Genomic DNA, 23395 nt, shown 5'->3' with positions numbered 1-23395 from the left:
AAGTTTATTAAAGAATATATTCAAAGATTAAATCCACTTTCACTTTAAAAACCTACATTTTAAGTAAAATTTATAGGTCGTTCTACAGAAGTTAACTGTATAAATTAACACTTTTACACTCATTGTTTTAATTAGTAAGTGTTAAGTAATTAATAGTATTCGTACTAATAAAAGGCTTAAGCAACCATTTTGTTTCCACAACATACGATTACCAATATCAATCAACTAGTTTTAGCCCGCGACTTCGTCCGCGTGGAACATAAAAAACGTTATAGTGAGTCAACCTTAATATTTTTTTTAGATATTTTAAAGGGCAACAATTCACTCGTACATTACTTTAGCGAAACTTTAACCGTTTCCGCAGTTGCGTGCACTCGTTGCGTTGGAAGCTCTTAAAAGTAAAAAAACCCCGATTTTGAAACATTCTTTATTGGTGCTCCGCCTGCATTGGTCTTAGCGTGATGTTATATAGCCTATAGCCTTCCTCGATAAATGGGCTATCTAACACTGAAATAATTTTTGAAATCGGACCAGCAGTTCCTGAGATTAGCGCGTTCAAACAAACAAACTCATCAGCTTTATAATATTAGTATAGATAAATTGCAAACATTATGTGTTAACCTCAAGCACATGTAAGCCCTCGTAAAACTTAGGTACAGAATAACTATTTCGGTAAGTATAACATAGTTGCCAATCAAGAACCTTTATTCGAAAATTTGAGAAACACTTGACGCTTATACTACGATACTACTGAGCTACCAGAGAATTTAAGAGTAACATAAAACAAGCTAAAAGTTATTTTATTTTTACTACTTTGAAAATCTATGCCAGCTTTCAAAAGTATAAAATATTATTATGAAATATGATTTTAGTGTCGAAAGTGGCAATTTTATCTATACTTCTATACTAATATTATAAAGAGGAAAGATTTGTTTGTTTGTTTGTATTGAATAGGCTCTGAAACTACTGAACCTATTTGAAAAATTCTTTCACTGTTTGGAAGCTACACCATTCCAGGGTGACACAGGCTATAATCTTTTTTGAAAAAATTAGGGATCCTTACTAAAACTCAAATAATATACCTCAAGGTGTAAAAAAATTACCTAAAATATTCTTTACATCGCGTGCCCTGCGAAAACGATTGATGATATTAAAAAATAAAATAATGGACGACTTTGTAGAACACATTATTATTTACAAAAAGTGTCGCGACAGCTATGTCTAAGTGTTATAGTTATGCCGCAATAAATGTTCTTTTTTTTTTTTAAATAAAACAACCTCAAATATCGTTGAAATTTTTGTTAAAGACCCGAGCGGAGTCGGAGCGGGCCGTTAGTCTATATCTATACTAATATTATAAAGAGGAAAGATTTGTTTGTTTCGAATAGGCTCCGAAACTACTGGACCGATTTGAAAAATTCTTTTTCCATTAGAAGCCGACATTGTCCCTGATGAACATAGGCTACTTTTTTTTTTTTTTTTTTTTATTTTATTTTTTTTGGTTTCATGTGTGTTTTAATGTTTCCGAAGCGAAGCGAGGGCGGGTCGCTAGTATTTCATAAATTAAATCAATCAGTATTTTTTTCTTTACGTAGGTATTTACTATGTGAAGTCAGTTCACAAGACACATGCCTCTCAGACGAGTCTAATATAATTTTTTTATAAACACTTTTATCATTAACTATGTAGTTGTAAAATTTAGCAAGCACAGTATTGGCATCTACTGTAAGATTTTTCAGATGGTTTATTTTAAAATTATTTTATACAGAAAATTCAATGAAGTTTGAAGAAGAGAAGGAGCTCATGGTATATTTGGTGTAGGATGGTTACCAGACCCCATAAACATCACAAAGTGAATTCCGCCACCCGTCTTGAGACATGAGGTCGAAATTTAAAATGAAACTTACTCGTGTGTGCTTCGAATACGCTTACAATGTTGTACACAAACACAACAGGATAAGTAAGTTCGCTAAATATATTATACACAGTGGCCCAAACGCCAAGTTTAATCTTCTAAAGCATTGTTACGTCGTCTGATTGAGCTTAGAATAACACTTTGAGGCTCCAAAGTTTGAACTATGTATGTACTTGACTGTAGATATAAGAAGTTCTTGTCAACTAAACATACGAATCTGGTCTTTACCTGAGTTTTGAGCTGGTTCCTATTTTGGGTGCTTTCACAAAACGCATAACAGCTTAACTATTCTTGTACATTTATAGTACTTTCTCGTATTCAGCACGTAAGAGTAAAAAGTATTTGAGATTAGAACATTAGCTGCCTTTATTTATTTCGTTTGCTTTGAATATATTTTTCTCCACTAAATAACACACAGTAAATAAAACATCAAACATGTTACTTTGTTTTTTCTCATCGATTCCTTCCTTACCGAGCAACACTTCCTTATTATTGTCCCTGAGACGTGAGCTAAACGATTTATTCAACAGCATATTTCGCGGGCTGAAACTTCTCCCGGTTTATAGCGTTCCATGGTGCGTTTGTTAGTTTTTTAACGTACGATAGTTCAAAATGGCGGTCTAATTGATACTGAAGTGACACAACGCTGGCACGTCATGACGACGACTGCAGGACGGGTCATGACGAATGCAATACAGGTTAAGGATAAGTTATCATTATAATATCAATTATTGTTGGGCTGTGAAATTTTTATGACCGACGTATTACGTTTTTGAGTCGAACGCAGTGACTATATGCCAATTGGAATACGGTTTTGTTTCAAATGTTAGTATTTCAATCAAAGATCCGTTTTAAGTTACACTTTCCACGTTCAATATTCTGAAGGTAGGATCTTTCTGCATGTTGGCACTGGACGAACAAACGTACGAATACCAGATATCGTTATGAATGATAATGACTTCAAACGAGAATCAAACGTCCGGACCGCGGGATACAATATTCAAGATCATTAATGAGTAAACCAAATAGGTATAACCAAGGAACATTGATATTTCAGCAGAAATGATTTCGAAGTCCCATAGAACTATAGGAAATATAAATTCTTCTTAATACTTAATCAATTATTCCTTAATTCTTATTACTCAACTGTACCAATTATGGATGACTTGTCTTATTAAAACTCCAAATTTATTACAGAATCAATACGATAAAACATACACAATGTCGATACGTAGCATAAATAATCGATAAGCTAAGCAGAATCCACTCTGTTGGGATTAACTGGATTCTGTCTAATTTATGCAAGCATCCATCCGACGGGTAACTCAAGGCTTAGAGAAATCGTCGAATAAATTAAAAGTTCAATATACCTGTACGATAATAACAGTCTTCATGGGAAAAAATCCTGGCTGTGGATAGTCGCTAGATAGCAATGTAACCAAAACCTAAAGAACTTGTAGTAAGGTGTCGGATGAATTATATTGTGTCTATCTATGGCTTCTGATAACCTTTAAAAACCACAAATTTTCGCCGGTTCGTTTTCTTAGCATTTATTTATTTATTTATTTATTTATTTATTTATTTATTTATTTATTTATTTATTTATTTATTTATTTATTTATTACACTTCATGTAAACTTTACATTGGCGGACTTAATGCCTAAGGCATTCTCTACCAGTCAACCAAAGGTAGTGCAGAGTAAATAGTGGTAGGTGCAATGAAATTTATATTATCTGTTATGCAAACAAGGTTTGCTTAGCATTAAGCGGTTGTCCTAGCCGCATAATTCCTAAAATGTAAATTACGCTACCCATTTAAAAATACAATTGTAGATATAGCGGTTATAGTGCGGTGATAATTACCAGGCTGTATGTTTCATTTGTCCATCTAAGCCAATAAAACAATAAATGAACTTCGCCTTAATTTACAGCACACGTGTTATTAAACTCATCGATTCGATTCTTACAACTCGTATAATAATTATATTTTCATGAAAAAAGTAAGGATTATCGACGTACGTTGAAGCGAGCGAGTTAGATCGTAACTAACTTATTAGACCGAAATTCTATTGCATCGTTCTAGGTTTTCTGAAAAGGACCATTATCTTTGCTAATTGTATGATCCCTGAATCGTGACGAATTACGACGCTGCTAAAGGTAATTAATTCAACGAATGATTAAAAGAATAAGAGCTATCTTATAAGATTGTAACAAGTCGACCGTGTGTAGGAGTCACTAAGAATTCAATAGAACCCTAGACTATACAAAGCCGTATTGTGAATAATTCAGTTAAGATCGTCCCACTTATTTCCTTTCTTAGCTTCACAAAGTAAATTAATGCATAATAATAATAGCGCACGTTTAGTTTTTAAAGAAAAAAACCCAATTTACCGAAATAAACACTGTTTTGTTGTTTTTTGTTTGGTTCAGACTAATTTAGACTAGAAGACGACCACTTTACAACGTGAATACTATGGAAACTTTTATCGTTCACGAGATCTACAGGGGCGTTATTAACAGAATGGGCTGCGTGTCCGCGTAGACACGCAGTAGATAGACTTGTTGCTTAAACGTTATTTTTGTTTTAAAACAAAAATACTGTATTCCGAATACCACAATCGAGTACGCGCCTCTTACAATACGCACAACTACTGTCCACAATCAAACAGTTTACAGCGTGAACTAACACAATTTTCTATGTATTCGCAAGAACGACGCGACCTCTACCGTGAAATGTGTGTTATACACGTGATAAAAAAACCATTTCGAATATTAAATATGACGTAGGTCACAAAAGCTGCTCCCGTTCAGACTGCAGAATAACGTCAAAAGCGTACTCTAACATCGGATACCGTATAGTCCCGCAATCGAATAGAAATCGAAATCGTTGAAACGCCACTCCGCATTATACACAGAGTGATATGGGCCGGTCAGCTTCGCAGAAAAACCTTTTCGAATAGGTGTGACCTTTACGTACCTACTTGTTTTTCATGTTTCTGATTGCTCAATAGAACACGATGAGTTTTTTTTTTTTTTTTTTTTTTTCTCGGTAAAGTCAGTTTTTGTGTTCACACTTTCTTAATGAAACTTAATTACTTTTGATAGAAATATTTGTAACTTTCACCTGTTTTTGTAGACAACCGTCCGAAATAATGTTTAAATGACGGGTTCATGAATTTACTAAAACGACACGCATTTGTCCTTAAATAGAATAATATTCCCGCTTCTATTGCGGGAACTCTTACTCTCTATACTAATTATAACTGCAGTTGCTATCAAACTATCACGGATAATGCATCGAAGACAATGAGAGGAGTGTTTTGTAGAGTAAATCAAACATTATGTATGTGGGTCACAACGTTCCGCATATCGTAGCTATTGTGACGGAATGCGTGTGTGCGACGGCTACGATAACATCAGACAGGAGGTGGGTGCAGCAGTGGACTCGCCGACAACGAGCTAAGGCACGCAATGTCGCGGATGCGCTCCTGTCAAACACAAGACCTTGTGCATACGTCATTCTGCATGATATGGACTATTACAACAATGCATTCTAATACACATTCAGGATTACGAAATTATCAAGATTTTGTAATTCAATTTGCTTTTTAAGCTATTGCATAGATTTTATCGCGAGCTTTGAGCGCGGCGACTGAATCAAGAAATTCTGTAACGAAAATAACCTGACACCCTCCCTACGCCTACTATGTAGCTCGCGTACAACACATTCACGCGTTGCGCTTGTGTAGTGTTTGTGAATAAGCGCGCGGCGTGACGTCGCACTGCCGCACAGTGGGTCGATACTATGATTTGAGTGACTTAGGGACCAACTTTGTTTTTTAACAATTTTTTTTACGTAGATAGATAGAGCTCGTTAATCTCAATAATAATGGTTTTGGGCAAAAATTACAAAAACTTTATAGTTTGGTCAGAAAAATGTGTTTTGTGATTTTTTTGTATGGAGCGGGTCACATTAAATTAAATTCCTGCTAAGTACCGCGAGGTCCCGCTTTGAAACTTTATTTTCCTTATACCTTGTCTAGTCTACTATCATTTGATGCTATGAACATGTGCATAAAGTTGCAACTCTGCCAAATAAATGGATCGAAAAAATTTAATAAATACATAGAATAAATACCTTTATATATTTTTTCGTAAGTGCTTTTAAGTTAAATTTGATATGGATTAGTAAGTAAAAGCACGTAATGATACCCATAATCACATAATACCTAACAACAATACATTTAGTAGGTCTCTAATTAAGCAATCTCTCTAATTATTAGGATAGTTAACATTATTTAATGAGGATAATTAGTTAAGCAGCCATTACTGGGTAGTAGAAAATATAGTAAGCATTTGTTTATCTCTGGAAGTATAAAGTGACCATGCTTATTATATACTAACTAGTGTTCGTTTATTCGTACTACTACTAACATCTCGTGATTGTCGTTGTGATCTTGCTGTTTCCATTATAATTGATAATTTTGTTAACAATTTAGAATTAAGATTTTAAGAGAGCAACTACAGTCGCTGTCTGATAATAAAAAACTCTTTCAATTACTACAAAATCAAATAAACGTGACCGAAGAGAAAAATGTTGAGCTCCAAAAATTCTGTACGCAATTTTGTTCAAATATACGTGCAATATGGAAACGAAGTAGTCGCATGTTAGCACAGTTTATAAGAAAAAAATGTGATTGGTTAGAATGTGCAATAAACTGGCCCGAAGGAATGATACCTGAAGCTAACAACACTGCACATGAAAGGCTCGAGATTTCTAATACTGAAGATGTTGAAAATGTACCACCTTCAAATGTACTACAGAAGCCTCGACATCTATTTTTGCACCTCGAAAACATTTTGAAGAATTGGGATCCAGGCAAAAACGAAGACGCATTGAACAAATTTACCAATCGCTTTCGTTATCCCCGGATGAAATGAAAGCTACTACAATTGCTAGTTTGAGAAAAACTAGAAATGAAGATGTAGGAGAAATAATGAACCACTTGTCAAATCACCCCGAAGATCTAGAAAAAGTTAAGGAGTGTTTAAGTACAAGTAAAGTGAAAAGTATTACATATTCTCCCGATGAGGCAATATTAGTTTCACTTAAATTAAGTGGCAGTATATAAACCTAAGAGAAGCAGCAAGTGAAAATGGGTCTGATTTATACCCTTCTTAATACAAAATTAAGCAAGAAAAGACCAAATGTTATCCAGGGAAAGACGAGGTAATTATTACTGAAGAAGGAGTTGCTATTAAAATGCAAGCATTACTAAACTTGGCGCTATATAGGCTTTTAGATGTGATTACTTCGGATTTGGACTCTGCAAGAGAGCTACTGCTTATAAGCAAATAGGCTTTGATAGAGCCCCAGGTCAAAGTAATTATAAACAAAAAACTGAAACAGAGTTTGATGATTCATCTATTTTCATGGTCAGTTTAGTTCCTGTAAGGCTTCAGAAATTTTATGGAACAATTGTTTGGGAAAACGACCTACCCTCATCAACTTTTTATTGCCGTCCAATAATGTTTAAATTTACAAAAGAAATGCAGTCAACAGTGACAATTATAAAAGCTAGCATAATAGAAGAAATAGAAAGACTTCAGCCATAAAAAATCAAACAAGTTGAAGTTAAGCATCAATTGCATATGATGATGATAGACGGCAAAATAACCTCATATTTGTCAGAAACATTTTCTGCTGTCTGTGATATTTGCAAAGCAAAACCGTCAGAGTTTTTTGGAGTGACTTGCTTATCAAAGAGAAAATAATGAAGAAATTTTCCAGTATGGAATGCCATCTTTACATGCCTGGATTAGATGCATGGAGTGCTTACTTCATATCGGTAAATATAATTTTATTACTTCACAATTTTTTCATCGTATGTAGTTTCCTGTAAGATATTTTTTTAAATGACACTTTTTTTGTTTACGTCTTATCGTTTGGACTTCAAGAAATGGAGTTGCAAGGGGCGATGACAAAGAAAAAATAACAACCAGAAAAAGTGCTATACAGCAAGCGTTTAAAAAGGAATGCGGTTTACTTATAGATGTTGTCAAGCAAGGAGTAAGAACAACCAATGATGGCAATACTGTCAGAAGATTTTTCAGGGATGCAGAAGAAACAGCCCGCATAAAGGAATATGTAAAGATTTAATAGAGAGGTTTCACGTGATTCTTCACTCTGTTGCATCTGGAGAGCGCGTTTCCAATTTTTCCGAATTTTTTAGATATACTGCAGTATTGTATGTTAATTTATATCCCTGGTATTATATATGCCTTCCAGTATCCATAAATTGTTGGCACATGGCAGTGATATGCAATAATGAAGAACTTTGGAGCCATTCGTGTAGGTAAACTCTCGAAAGAGGCAGCGGAAGCTCGCAATAAAGATTTTCGGAAATATACAGAGAGTTGTTATTCAAGAATGAGAAGTAGAATGTCGACTAATCAGGATATTTTACGAAATCTTCTTTCGTCTTCTGACCCAAAGATCAAAAGGTGAAACAAAATATATAATATTTAGAGAGATTGCATAATTAGAGACCTACTAAATGTATTGTTGTTAGGTATTATGTAATTATGGGTATCATTACTTGCTTTTACTTACTAATCCATATCAAATTTAACTTAAAAGCACTTACGAAAAAAAAAAAAAAAGGTTTTTATTCTATGTATTTATAAATTTTTTTCGATCCATTTATTGGGCAGAGTTGCAACTTTATGCACATGTTCATAGCATCAAATGATAGTAGACTAGACAAGGTATAAGGGAAATAAAGTTTCAAAGCGGGACCTCGCGGTACTTAGCAGGAATTTAATTTAATGTGACCCGCTCCATACAAAAAAATCACAAAACACATTTTTCTGACCAAACTATAAAGTTTTTGTAATTTTTGCCCAAAACAATTATTATTGAGATTAACGAACTCTATCTATCTACATAAAAAAAATTATAAAAAAACGAAGTTGGTCCCTAAGTCACTAAAATCATAGAATCGACCCACTGTGTGCCGCATGTACATCATGAAAAGTTTGCCCATCTCTCCCTCGCGCGGTCTAGGTTATGAGTGTGAAGGGGACAGTTAATGTTTTGCTTTTGTTAATGTTCATAAATATAGCGTGGTCTTATTTTATTGTTGTTTTAAAATTAAATTATTATTGTCGATTTATAATTGCATAAGTTGATAAAAAATGCTATGCAATAGCTTTACCGCGGCAGTCTCCGAGTGCCACACGTGTTTTTTTTTATTATTCTTTCGATACTTAGTGAGACACATTCGAAAAGATAATTGTGTAAAGCCAACAGGTAAGTCATTATGAAACATGTATTCAAGAATTTTTATGCCGTACAAGGTGGTGAAATTTTAAAGAGAATGTTGGTAACGATATTCTTGCCTGTTCTTGAATCCTTTAAAAATAAAACTGTTTACCTTTTAAAAAACTCGTGTCTCCTAGAACTATGTATAAAATACAAAGAAAATACAAAAAAAAAATGCAAATTGATGGAGACAATTTAGAGATTCTTAGCACTTTTTTTTAAATCACGAAGCCCGTTGTTTACATTACCATAAACTTGAATGCCGACTGAACCTTTGATATACAAATTCACAAAAGCTAATACCTACTGTATAAGAACTTTTCAGGAAGCGAACAAGTAATAATTTATTGTATTCCTCTGTTTGAGATCAACATTTTGAACGCTTTCGATGTATAACTCATAATCAAAGTACAAAAATACCTTTCTACCATTCTAATAATATAACATGCGAAAATAATAATGAAATTTGTTACAAGGATACGCACGAGGTGATGAAATAATTAAAGGGTCAACATTCATTAAGCGTGTTCTCAAATACACTATCCGTCTTTGGCATTTACTACTCTATCAGGTTAGTGGGGCAGGTGTGCCATCCATTGAACCCTTGTCTTAAACTTCGTTCAAACATATTTTATTCACCGTGATCCAAGAAAACATTTTTTTTTTGCTTTGCTAAAGTTCGTGTAATGCTTTTAATTACATCGACGGTGAACGAGCCCATTGTCTATCTAATGTTAAATGGCCACTGAAGCCCATACACGTCACAAAGAATACCGCCATATAAGGTGTTTTAAAATAAAAATAATCGAAATTCACCGGCTGCGACCTACTTCAATGTCGGGCTTATTTGAGGTGTATTTCTAAATCACTGAGCAGAAAACACGATAACGTTCTGAATAAACGTACAAAATGGCAAAAGCACGTGTTGACAAAGTTGACGCAATAGCTAAAACTATTGCTCATATTTAATCCCAACATTTTTTTTTGGAAAACAAGTACTTCCCCAAGCAGGAGAAATAAACTTCCACGATGAAGGAATAACAAAAGTCAAGCAAAAAAAATTAAAATTTGCGTTAATGTAATAAATTTTACTCTGGCGTTTATGGAACCCACGAATAGGTACCCTGCTTATTTTTGCCGCGAAATAGTCATGATTCCAGTTGAAAGGGTGCGATTGCAGTTGTACAATTACAGTTGTGCTGTAGATTTCGACCTCGAGTGTCAAGGTAGCATTGTGGCTGCGACATAATCTCCAATGATCACTTAACACCATCATATCATACTGATAATAAAATCTGTACACCGAGGCATGAACAACTCACATGTGCTTTCCGTATAAAAATCAAGCTGGGAATTGTCATGGATCAAGCCCAATGAGTTTCTCTCTCGGGATCTTCTCAGTGGGTCGCGTTTCGGATCCAGTGGTGAATTCTGCAAAGCACTGCTCTTGCTAGGGTTAGTGTTAGCAACGTCATCAAGTTTGAGCCTCATGAGCTCACCTACTTGTTAGGTTACGCTGACATAGCCTCTCAAGGCTATCATCAGCTTAGGTAGGAAAAAAAAGGTCATGGATCATACATTCTGGACACAGTGAACGACAAACAGTCTTACATTAAAGGCACTCAATCGTGCTAGTAAGCTGCTCATTGCCCCAAATGACAGTAACATCTCATTTTTATCTCGAGATTTGAAAACTTTTTAGTTTTGTGATAAAAATTTATTTAGTGTTTTTTTTTATTGATTAGATGGGTGGACGAGATCACAGCCCACCTGGTATTAAGCGGTTACTGGAGCCCACAGATATCCATAACGCAAATGCGCCACCCACCTTGAGATATAAGTTCTAAGGTCTCAGTATAGTTACAACTCACAACGGTTGCCACACCCTTCAAACCGAAACGCATTACTGCTTCACCACGGCAGGAACAGGAAGAGCGGTGGCACCTTCCCGTGCGAACTCACAAGAGGTCCTACCACCAGTAATAATGTTAAGCACTGGCTTGTCTGTTCTCTTTGCATTATTGATATTCGAATAGAAGACCGCTTACGATTAAATGGCTCCTACAAGTCTGCCATCGATAGCATTGTGAAATCTTAATGAACTGAGTGAGCCGAAGTAAATTCTACACGCTACAAACGTATATTTTCTTCGGTTTTCGTGAGTCGTGGACATAATCAAAACTGCTATTACTTAATCCTGCGGTTTTTATAAGTGGTTAGCACAATATTCAAGGGTCGACGAACAAAACCTAATTCGTCCGTGACCACAACTGCAAGGTACTTTATTTAAATAATGTAATGGCAATAAAAAATACAAGTTTTTCACTGGTGGTAGGACCTCTTGGGAGTCCACACGGGTAGGTACCACCACCCCGCCTATTTCCACCGTGAAGCAGTAATGCGTTTCGGTTCGAAGGGTGGGGTAGCCGTTGTAATTATACTGAGATCTTAGAGCTTATATCTCGAGGTGGGTGGCGCATTTACATTGTAGATGTCTATGGGCTCCAGTAACCATTTAACACCAGGTGGGCTGTGAGCTCGTCCATCCATCTAAGCAATAAAAAAAATACAAGATTAAACTGTAAGAGGAGTTATGTTATTAAAGGATTTAGTGGTAATGAAATCAATATATATGTATATCTACAGTGAACGTTGAATAGTTTTTATGAAGTAACTTTTACACAATCACCAGCACAATACACGGGTATGTCAAATTGTTCGTTTCGCAGTATACATTATAATCAAAGCCGTTTGCGTAACAATTCTTTTATAATTCTCGTTGCATTTTAAATCGACGAATAAACCAAAGGTATGCCTTTAATGAAGACAGCGCTTTATAAAGTACGTGCAAAATAAATAATCATCTATTGATGATGGACAGTGCAAACGGTTCCTTATAAATATAAATGAAGTAGGTCCCTTTTAACGTCTTGTTTTGCTCGGGAGCGCTTGCCATCTATTTGGCTTTTTCCTGTCACGTGAAGCTAACCGTTTTTCTTCACTAACAAGTCGTTTCAGGCATTGCTCTTATTGCGAGATAATGGCTAGGGTTGTATTACTCGTACACTTTATGACCGACGGTTATAAAAAGTGTTCTTTAACGCCGCATTCCCCGCGAAATAAAACGGGTTTGCATTAAGACAAAAGAAACATCCAAGCTTTTTCGATGACGGTACAAGACATTTAGAAAGTTCCGTCCCGTTCACGAACGAAAATAAAATCCGTATAAAATATGTTAAAGTTTGAACTTACTAAAATACTGCAGTGTTCCTCAAACATCCATTGTGCACTGTCCGGATAATCCATAAAACTCTAACTATTGCCGAAGTTGAAACTACTTAGAACTATATTATGCATATCGATTCCGCGAACGAACGGACATCGAACCACGAAACGAGTTAAAAATACCGACAGCAACCAGTCGACCGGCATCAGCGGACACACCGGTCGGACTACTCTACCGGTCCACATGCGTTTGTTTACTATCGGTTTCGATCGCAGCGACGCTGACGGCCGACCGGTATTGCTGTTATTTGAGTTCCAGTGCCAGACGTGTGGCGGGTACCGAAATAAAAGTTGTGGAAACAAACTTACGGCGGATACCCCAATCCATGCCGGAGGCGCGGTACAGGGGCGCGCAGTGCGGCGTCTGTTAGGCGACTGCCGCGTCCTGCGCCCGCACGTTCCCGACCGTGTATTCCCATTGTGAACCACCGCGAGCATTGTCCGACCCATGAGGAGTCTCACAGAATTACTGAACTCAACAGAGCACAGAGCAAACGTTTAAGAATACCTCAACTTCCTATCTGATTCGTTTGTCGTAAATTTTCTTCTAAACGAAGTTGTCTACGTTAAAATTCTTATTAAACTATACATATTATATTTATTGACTGGCTTTTTAGATAACACTTACAGTTATAGTTCATTAGTGAAATCCTCACTAAAGATTTTGATCTCTATAACTGAATATTGATTGGTTGTAGATTTCAGTTTAAGCAATTGTAGCCAATGCTTAACTGAAGTCGTACATAAGTTGTTTGGTCTATATTATTTCATTCTTTTTATATGACTGTTATGATAGCTTCTATATATTTTGTTAGATGGCTGTAATTTCACGAATTCCGTTTGATGATTGAAAACGCGTTATCGCACAATTCTTTACGACCTATTCATATCCTGCTTAAAATGAGTTTGGATAACGGGCCCAGAATCGGTATTAATATTGAATTTACGATAACAACGCCAAGCTGGAAATGCCCAAAGGCAAACTGTAGGTATCTATTTCAAATATTAACAACTTTTTTGAATTGATACTCTATTAGTAAATAAAAAAAGAGACAGCTACATAGAATACATAGCACCAGACCGGACGACAAACTTTTAAAAACTCTATCGTCATATACGCCTGAGCATCGTTCCTCTGATCGGATTCCAGAGTTCATATATTTTCATGAGAAAGGATATTTGCATCTCCGAGAGAAATAGAGATAATTAATCAAAACTTAAATATTACTCAACTGGTAGATTATTAATGCAAGCAACTTTTATAAATACAATTTACATGATTTCAATTTATGTAGGTACATTCGACTAAAATCTTTAACCTGCTGTCGGTTTATCTGCAAAACTACTGAATGCAATCCAACGGCTGTCGTTAAATTTGATTACAGTCTTGTCGATGTTCTGTTCGGACCTCGTTCATAGATATAACGATGGTAATATGTGTTATGCTTAGATATATGTAAATTGATGATTTTGTTATCAAGGTAAAATTGTCTATTACATCCTTGAATGTCTTAAACTCTTGCGCGAGCTCGATGCTTAACAATATATTGATTGACATTAACATAATTATTCCGATATTCTCAAACCGAAACGTTTTGTTATTTACGACAGAAATTGGCAGATTCGGACGATGGTCAAAGTCTGCACAGGATTTCAATTACAAAGTATTATATTTAGCATCTATTGCAGTTGAGTTTTCATTTACGATCAACTTCACATAGTTTCAACAAAATTCTGACCTCTTGTATTAAAAGCGATGCGTAGTTTTCACCCTCGCAGATCAGCGAGGATTCTTAGTCACGACTCTCAGAGTACACTAGGAAACCCAGATTAGAAAACCACGTAATTAATTACTCGTAAAAACATTGTTAAAAAAGCAACGTGTTGTATGTACCGCAGTTTTGTTGATTGCACTGCTTCTTTTCCATCTTTAGCTGGTCTTTATTTTTTTTTCGTAGTTAACACTATACAATTGTTCACGATTGACTTCCACGGTGAAGGAATAATATCATGTAATAAAAATGAAACCCGCAAAATTATAATTTGCGTAATTATTGGTGGTAGGACCTCTTGTGAGTCCGCGCGGGTGGGTACCACCACCCTGCCTATTTCTGCCGTGAAGCAGTAATGCGTTTAGGTTTGAAGGGTGGGGCAGCCGTTGTAACTATATTTAAGACCTTACAACATAATATATCTCAAGGTGGGTGGCGCATTTACGTTGTGTATGTCTATGGACTCCTGTAACCAGGTGGGCTGTGAGCTCGTTCACCCTTCTAACCAATAAATAAAAAAATATTTACAATAATATACAGGCAATAAATACGTTTCCTGTGAGATCACATGTCATTAATAAAGTTATTCTAGACATTGTTCCCATTATACAGATTATTATTACGTACTTACCTATAACTAACTATTCGTCGTACGTGAGCTTACCCATTCCATTGTATTGTGACGGACAATAGAGGCTAGCCTAAACAATAATCATAAGAAAACATTTCGTTGACCGATACGGAACTTATTCAGCTATACAGAGCAGAATAAGACTGTAAGACACCAGATTCATTACAGTTTTAAATTGGTATTTTCCCACCACGAAGTAGTAAGTCCTGTGATAAAATCTAAAGTGATCTTTAGCGAATTCAAAGCTCAAGCATGATATTATGTTAACAGTTAACACATAGTCAGGTTGAGTGGCGGCAAAGACGCTCTGATGTCTGTGCGTCAACACCATGAGGTCTCCACGCAACTTTTCATAAAGCAAATAATAATTATCAAACCATATTATCGGAGCCTTGTACCAAGCAAAATTGGTAAAAAGAAACTTAGAATGGAAACTATCTTATTATTTAGTATTTTTTTGTGTTTTAGAAATAAAACAAGAATACATATTTAGAAATATGTATTTTTTTAGACTGAACGTTATCGTGATTATTTTTACACAATTTTAGAGCACGTGACGTCGCGTCGTTTTCAGTTAAAAAATTGGCCAAGATCAGGGAATATTATTTTCAAGTAGTCCTATTCTATTCTATCAGCCCACAGACGTCCACTGCTGGACATAGATCTCCCCAATCCCTATGTCCCAAATCCCCTCTCTCCCAATCCGCGCCACAATCAGTCATGCGCTGCATGCATCCAGCGGATCCCCGCGAACCTCAATAGGTCGTCGGTCGGCTATCCGTTCTACGAGCAATGTATCCTGCTCACTGCCACTTCAGCGTCGCAATCTCGCAATTTTTTTTTCTTCCTTTTCTAGTAGTACGTCCATCGAATAAATTGTCTCTTAATTTTATGCTGTTGAAAGGCTCAGTGTACATCTAGTGCGGTGCTATTCTGACTAAAGTTAATCGACACATTTCGTTTATAGATTCACTCTTGTGACAGTTATTATTTAGAAAAAATACCGAGTTTAGAGAGCGGGACAACCGTCAAAAAATCAGATGCAACTTCGATCTCATTTCTCAAGGTGTGTGGTGGCATTCACGTTGCGATTGTTCTACGGTTTTTTATGATCGAGGAATTAACGGTGGCTTTTCCAGTTTTACCAGGACAGCTGGGCGAGCAAGGGCTCAGCCAGGAGGTATGGGATTTGCTAACAGCTACCCGAGCGCCTCCAAAGGAGACCTAGCAACTCAAGAGTAGCTGCTTTGCGAATGAATCTACTACCGGATCGTAATCGCGACCCGCTGAGAATATCCGGCAAGAAACTCAGCGAGTTAGCCTACGGTAACCACGTAAAACCGTAGGTCATGCGTGAGCTCGTGTCAGACGGTTCACTTTCAGCAACATGAGTAGTCGTCGTGATTAACCAGATAAGATAGCAGTAATTCGTAATTGAAAATGTTTTTTTTAAGTTTTTTCCAAATAATTTAAGTTAAAATCAACTAAGCCGCGGCGACAACAGCCGCGAGCAACGCGGGCAGCTAACTTCGCTTTAGATTGCGGGTTCACGAAACATGAAATTACTAAGAAGCTACGTCGGTATTTTCGTATGAATGTTTTCTTTGTTTATGTTAAGTCTTTTTTTTACATCGGAAGGATAACGTCAGATCTGTGTAGTTGAAAAATTTAAAAATACATAACACACTTTAATAGCGTATCGGCCTTCAAATTCTGGTGATCCTAAGCAGGTTAAGTAATAAAATTACCATATAGGACCAAAGTAAAAATTATTGCTTTGTCATTCGCCCTTGATACGTGAGCAAATTTTCAAGTTATCCACTCGCACGTGTTGAATTTAGTGAAAGTTACGTTGAAAAATTCCGTCTCACAGATGTGTTCGAAATATCACGAGCAGCTAAGTGGTTCAGACGTGAAAGGATAACAAATAAACAAAATTCTATTTTGCATTTATAATACTTATGATTACAATTTAAAATGTTGCTAATTTGAATATCCGTTCTTATGCCTATAATTACACAGTACACATTACTTTACGGGAACGGTTTCCTTATATGTACCTTGAACCTTGTATTAAAGCAACGTTTTATTTTGTTTATTTTTTAACATTTCAGAACACTTGAGGCATGCACCTCCCGATTACGAAAGTCAAATTCGAGTTTCGGGTAGAATTTTAGGTCAAACTTCATTCCGAGTAGATTAAGGCACCTGTAAAAGCCTATTTGAAAAAAAAAGAAACAAATCAATTCTGATACCAGAGACGAATTATACGTTACTAAACATCAGCCACGGTAGGCTGAACAACATGAATCTTCATCAAAATTTAAGTCATAAAAATACTATAACTATATACTCACTCCGAGTCATATTCATCAGCGCCAACGGACACTCGTCATCTTCCAATATGTACTCCGTGTTGTCAGTCTTGTCTTCCTGTTGGGGGAAATTAAAATAATAAACGGGGAATGGCTTTTATCTATCAGGCACGATTGCAGCACTTAATAATCCTAATAATAATTCCAATGAACCTCGCATTACTACTATGAATTCTCGACAGTAACTTTACTTCAGTATTGACGTTCGAGAAATGACAAGCCGGCAAGAACGCATTATGAAACTTTTCGCTGCCTAAAAATATATTTCACTATAAAATACTACAAATTGATGATATGTATTAGAGCTCATTACATAACTCGTGTGACCATTTCGACAAAGCGGCACGACACGAGAACCCTCTCATCGTGGCCGCCGGCAACTACAGTCCCGATCCTGCGGACAGAATGGCAAACAGTCGACGTCGCCCTAACCACGTCATCTCGGATCCTCCCGATCCATTAACGGTGCTTTTAGGTACCTCAAGCACCAGTCACCGTTCTCGTCGAACCCATCGCTTGCGACGAAGGGCTCGACGAGTAAATTAACCCTCAGACACAGCCCACTGAGTTTCTCGCCGGATCTTCTCAGTGGGTCGCGTTTCCGATCCGGTGGTAGATTCTGCGAAGCAAGTCTCTTGCTAGGGTTCGTGTATGAGCTCACCTATTAGCCCGGTGACGCTGATATGGTCTCTTTAGACCATCAGCTTAGGTAGGGGAAAAAAAAACTCGCGTGATTACAAGCAAAATAATAAACAACAGAATTGTTTGCTGATTACCTGAACGATACAAAACTGTTGAGGGTCCTGATGTCCCATTCCGTATTTTTCAAGAGTCTCTTTAAGAACGGTCGCCGCCGAATCGTTGACCGACAGGAGTAGCGTTATGTACGAAACATCGGGTCTCAGTATACCGCCGTAGATCCTCAGCGTTCCTCCTGCGAACAAAATATCAATTTAAACTAATATATAAATCTACAGTGCTTTTTACGGATGTACCGTTATAACTACTGAATCATGCATCCGATTGACTTGAAACCTGGTATCCATGTAGAAAATACATGTACTTAATGGATAGGCTAATATTTATATAAGTGTTGGACTCCCTAATAATAATGACAATAAATAATAATGTTAATTTTAAATGCCCAGCGAAGCGGGTGAGTACGGCTAGTACTTTATATTTACATTACATGGGCAAACGAGGTTTAACCTAATATACCGAAATATATCACTAAGATAGCTGTATTATTTTTTATTGCATATATGAGTGGACGAGCTGACAGCCCCACCTGTTGTTAAGTGTTTACCGAAGCCCATAAACATCTACAATGTAAATACGCCACCCACCTTGAGATATGAGTTCTAAGGTCTCAGTATAGTTACAACGGTTGCCCCACCCTTCAAATCGAAACGCATTACTGCTTCACGGCAGAAATAGGCAGGGCGGTGGTACCTGCCCGCGCGGACTCACAAGAGGTCCTACCACCAGTAATTACGCAAATTATAATTTTGCGGGTTTGATTTTTATTACACGATGTTATTCCTTCACCGTGGAAGTCAATCGTGAACATTTGTTTAGTACGTATTTCATTAGAAAAATTGGTAACCGCCTGAGATTTGAATACCAATGCATTTGCTCGACACGAACGCACCGGACGTTTTACTTTACTTTATACTTTAGGCCACGTCGACTTCAAAACTGTTTATAACTCTTGTTACTGTTTATAATAGTGAAAGATCGTTAATGAAATCCAATAAAATATACATACCGGTATCGGGCCCTCCGTCTTTCGACTTGAACTGCTGCAGCTTGCGCCCGAGCTTTTGCTGTCGACGACGACGCATCACCGCTTCGGGGTTGCTGATGCTTCTCATGAACGATGTTTCCGGCAGTTCTGTGTGTGGAAGGAAATTTTTCATTCACATCTTATTCATAAACACATCTTATCAATAATTTTAAAACTAATTAGAATATGAAATATGAACTTCTTTTTTAATACGCTTTTATTAGGTTCATACGTTAGTATTAGTATGAAGTTAGTATGTAACGGAATTTTTGAACATGATTTTGACCCTCTACAAAACGTCGGATTAAGTCGAAATTTAGCATACTTATTAAGGATCGGTGACAATTCAATATTTTAAACAGTTTGATTTCTGAGTCCTGGAGTGACTGCGTCAAGACCAAGAAGGGAAACTACCAGGCGCGCCAATCACCTATTTATCGTATAAGTTACCGACTGACTCAGATGAAAATTAAAAAAAATTGAAAAATGTAATTGAAGAAATTGAAATTCAACTAAAAATGAAATATAAATAACAGTATAAAAAAATCTAAAAAAATACGCTTTTATAAGAAATTCAACATCCAATATCCAATGGTATCAATAGTTATAAATATTTTGATAATATCCTGAAAGGCACGCCATGTTTTTTTACAATAAAATCATTTTTTGTTCCACTATTTTTAATCCAAATTTATCAAAAAAAAAATTTTTTACTTGGATTTTCTATGATAGCGTATTTTTTTAGTTTTTTGAAACTATTATTTATTTAATTTAAATTTAGGTTAGTTCCATTTTTGTGTCCCTTGCTTAGTTTCCGAAGCACATTGAACGTCGTTCACCGAAACACGAGTTTGAAGACTCATTTCATTTTTAATCTCGTTTTTTGGCAATGCATGTTTGATATAAAATTTGTAAAACGCAAATGAATGCTGACGTCACGGTACGCCATAATAATATGAAATAAACAGTTGTTAATTTGTATCATTATCTTTTAACTAATTTAGTTTTGCTGATTGACTGTTTCTGTGGTTAACTTTAAAAAAAGCGTCTAATTATAGCGATTTTTGTATATTTTCATCATGCACCGAGCGAGCGTAAATTCGATGCCCTAGAAATATTTCAAATATGATTTAAAAAATTATAAACTTGTGCTTACTTAAATTATTTATAAATTATTTAAAAAAAGTCATGACCACTGACAGGAGATTGAACTACCAAAATTTATTTTTTAATGATTTCCAAGACTAGTTGAAATAATTAAGTACGTACAATTTAAAACACAATCATTCTTTATTGAATTAACAAAGAAATTTTGTAATTATAGCTTAGCGTGATGGAAAGCAAAAAAAGGAGGATCGTTTCGTCACAAAATGACACATTTCTTTCTTTTAAATTATTGTCATGAAAATTACAAATATCTGAATTAGCGATTATCTTTTGTATATATTTTACCTGTGTAAAGTTTTTCGGCGACAGGTCGATTCTCATCGTTAGTATCAGACTTCAATCTCGACAGCTTCTCTTTTTTCTTCAATTCTTTTTTCTCTCTCTTAGATAATTTTCTTTTGAAGTTTTGGTCTCCCTTGTCGGAACCTATGACGGAGGTCTGCAAATGTATTTTAATGAGAGCTTGCTCTAAAATAATATTTTTCATTATTTAATCTATTATATTCGCCTACACTGCAACATGCAATGTTATAACAAAAATATTTATGAATAAAACATGTAAAATCATCATTTTTGGTCACAAAATGAAAACGATATAGTTTTTATTGCAGTAAAATATTTTTGAGATAAACAATTAGAATACCACATTGAAATATTAATTTTAACAACAAAAATATCTGGATAAAGTCAATTAAAAATTTTTTATGGGCAGTATTCTTATTTTAGTCGTGAATTAGTCATGAATTTTGGTTCAAAAGTTGAAACACTCAATAAATAATACGATTTTGTGTCTACAACCTCGTTCACTAAAATAGGCTGAGGTACTCAGGTTGTTAAGTCTATTAGCTCCACTACGAACTCAGTCTCAGATGAGCCTTGGACTTTTCTATCTATCTATTAAAAATGGAATATTGTGGCTTCAATATAAGTTTGTCTAGCTAGACATTAGATAATTCAAATGAAGCTTAAAGTATATCGAGGGTGAAAGGCTATTTAGTTTAAGCGACATTTTGGTTAATACGCAACATCTATCTTATAATTCTATTAAAGGTCTGTTTTATTTAGTATTAGCATCAACAGTTCGATGTTTTCAATTAAACTTCAATTAGATTTTTTCCATTGAAATAGCTAAAGAAGCTTTTTGTTATGATATTTTTTCCAAATTTTAAACTTTAAATGGCTCTCCTGGGTTTGAAGGGTGGGGCAGCCGTTGTAACTATACTGAGGCCTTAGAACTTATATCTTAAGGTAGGTGGCGGCGTTTACGTTGTCGATATCAATGGGCTCCGGTAACCGCTTAACACCAGGTGGGCCGAGAGCTCGTCCGCCAAGCTAAGCGACAAAAAAAAACTTTTTATTCTAATTTCGACACTAAACAACAAACAGGTTGTGAAATCAATTATAACTCACCTCATTGTTAGTAAGGCACTTAAGTAGAAATCTCCCTTCTCTATCATCCGCGTGCCAGTTGAGTTGCACGAGGAGCGGCTTCTCGTGCGGCTCCAGCTGGCGCTCGTCGTCGGGGCCGTGGGTCTCCCACAACGAGTACGAGCCGAGTGACAGCATACGCATGTCCGGACGGAATTTCTCGATTAGTATCTCTGTGTTAAAATAAAAACAGTGGTTTGAATAAACTATTACAAAGACAAAGACTTGAAAACGTAATCTTTAATAGTAACATTGTTATGCCGGTAAGAGTAACGCCATCTATCGCCGAATAGTCGAGCGAATATAGAAAGATCTAGTAGCACCTAGAACGCTCGAGAAGTACAACGCCATCTATTGTCAGAAAGCGGAAACTACTACTAGAGATATGTGGAATATTCTCGATAATTCTAGGGATGAGGTGTCGACTATAAAAGCGTTGCGGGGATGGCACGCAGTCAGTCAGTAATCGGAAACACTCGAAGTGAAACAGCGAACGGATCACCTGAAGTGAAGGGGAACAAGCGAATTGAGCGTTTTAAAGTGTTTTAAGTGTTCTAGGTGTGGAATACAGTATTCACTTGTAATTCGGTAGGATTTTATTTATCCTGAACCCCAGCGCGTAACAATATTACTTCGATCTATCGAAAATGTGTCATAGTCGTCGTGTCCTAACCATTCAAACGCCCCATGTACTTGTATAGATGGGACTATGGCGGTGTTCAGTTTTCAAAAGCAATAGATATATAAAATCGTTCTCAGACGTCTTCTACGAGAAAATATAAGGTTGTGTGTCAAAAATCAAATCCACAAAATTATTATATTTGGGTAATGGCGTATTAACGTACATTGTCGGGTACAATGCGGTCTATTTTTGCCACGGAGTAGACATGCGCTCCGATTTGAAGTATGGGATAGTCTTTATTAGCAATTAATATTCGACCTCATATCTAGACTGGGTGACGAAGGAAGAGGTAGACCTAAGAAAAAAATGGATTGATTGCGTGAAAGACGATATATGTGAAAAAGGGAGCGAGCGAAGAAATGGTATATAATAAAGGGGTATGGAAGGAGAAAAAATGTTGTGCTGACTTCAGGTGACTGAGAGAAGGGCAGGAGAATGGTGATCTTAGATTGGGTGACGGTGTTCACGTTACGATATTTATGGGCTGGGGTGACTACTTAATGCTAAGTGGCGTCTTTAATTCATTTAAACAACTATGTAATAAATAAAGAAATGTTTGAAGCTTTTTCATTCTTTTTACCGTAAATGCTAAATTTGTCGGTTCTTTTCGACTACACAGCAGGTATCTCAAAATGATAACTAAGTATTATAAAATACAACAAAAACTGAATTTCAATTTATTAAAAACAAACGTTTGCTGGTTTGTTAAAAACGCAAATATGTTTCATAGAGGCTTCACTCATTATACCTACTTCATCTAATATATAAAATTCTCGAGTCTTAGCGTGCATATCGGCCAGGGTGGAGAATCGGACAACATCTATTTTTCATACCCTTAAGTGATAAGGACTGTCCACCCCAAACATTATTTTTCATTTTTATTTTTAGGATAATTTTTTTTTGTTATAATGAGGTGGGGTGTAATGAGGTGAGGTATTATTGTGGTTGAATGAGGTTTTTTTTTCTACACTAGAATTTCCCTAGAAATATTGTTTAAGGCAACAAAACGTTTGCCGGGTCAGCTAGTTTT

At 36.1% G+C, this 23395-nt stretch overlaps 2 protein-coding genes across 7 annotated transcripts in view; one reads left to right on the top strand and one right to left on the bottom strand.

Annotated features, from left to right (window-relative positions):
* Window positions 1-23395, top strand: part of aux (cyclin-G-associated kinase) — a 348262-nt gene that overhangs the window by 243733 nt on the left and 81134 nt on the right. The window lies entirely within an intron of this gene.
* The window catches only part of cno (adherens junction formation factor afadin), a 75369-nt gene that overhangs the window by 45498 nt on the left and 6476 nt on the right, over window positions 1-23395 (bottom strand). For 3 of the 6 annotated variants that reach the window (XM_089736607.1, XM_089736608.1, XM_089736609.1), the window contains exons 3-7: window positions 21666-21856; window positions 20541-20694; window positions 19071-19196; window positions 18079-18236; window positions 17285-17360 (exon numbers count right to left, since the gene is read on the bottom strand). In XM_089736607.1, coding sequence (XP_089592733.1) covers window positions 17285-17360; window positions 18079-18236; window positions 19071-19196; window positions 20541-20694; window positions 21666-21856 — 705 coding nt within the window. Of the gene's footprint in view, window positions 1-2387; window positions 2534-12491; window positions 12706-12833; window positions 12982-17284; window positions 17361-18078; window positions 18237-19070; window positions 19197-20540; window positions 20695-21665; window positions 21857-23395 lie in introns of those variants that run through there. The other 3 variants (XM_089736611.1, XM_089736612.1, XM_089736610.1) reach the window with 3 other exon arrangements.

The sequence above is a fragment of the Bombyx mandarina genome, chromosome 22, assembly GCF_030267445.1.
Source record: "Bombyx mandarina strain Sakado chromosome 22, ASM3026744v2".
In the NCBI taxonomy this organism is placed as follows: Eukaryota; Metazoa; Arthropoda; class Insecta; order Lepidoptera; family Bombycidae; genus Bombyx; species Bombyx mandarina.
The sequence above is the reverse complement of the archived record's forward strand: the minus strand, read 5'-3'. Positions and strand labels throughout refer to the sequence as shown.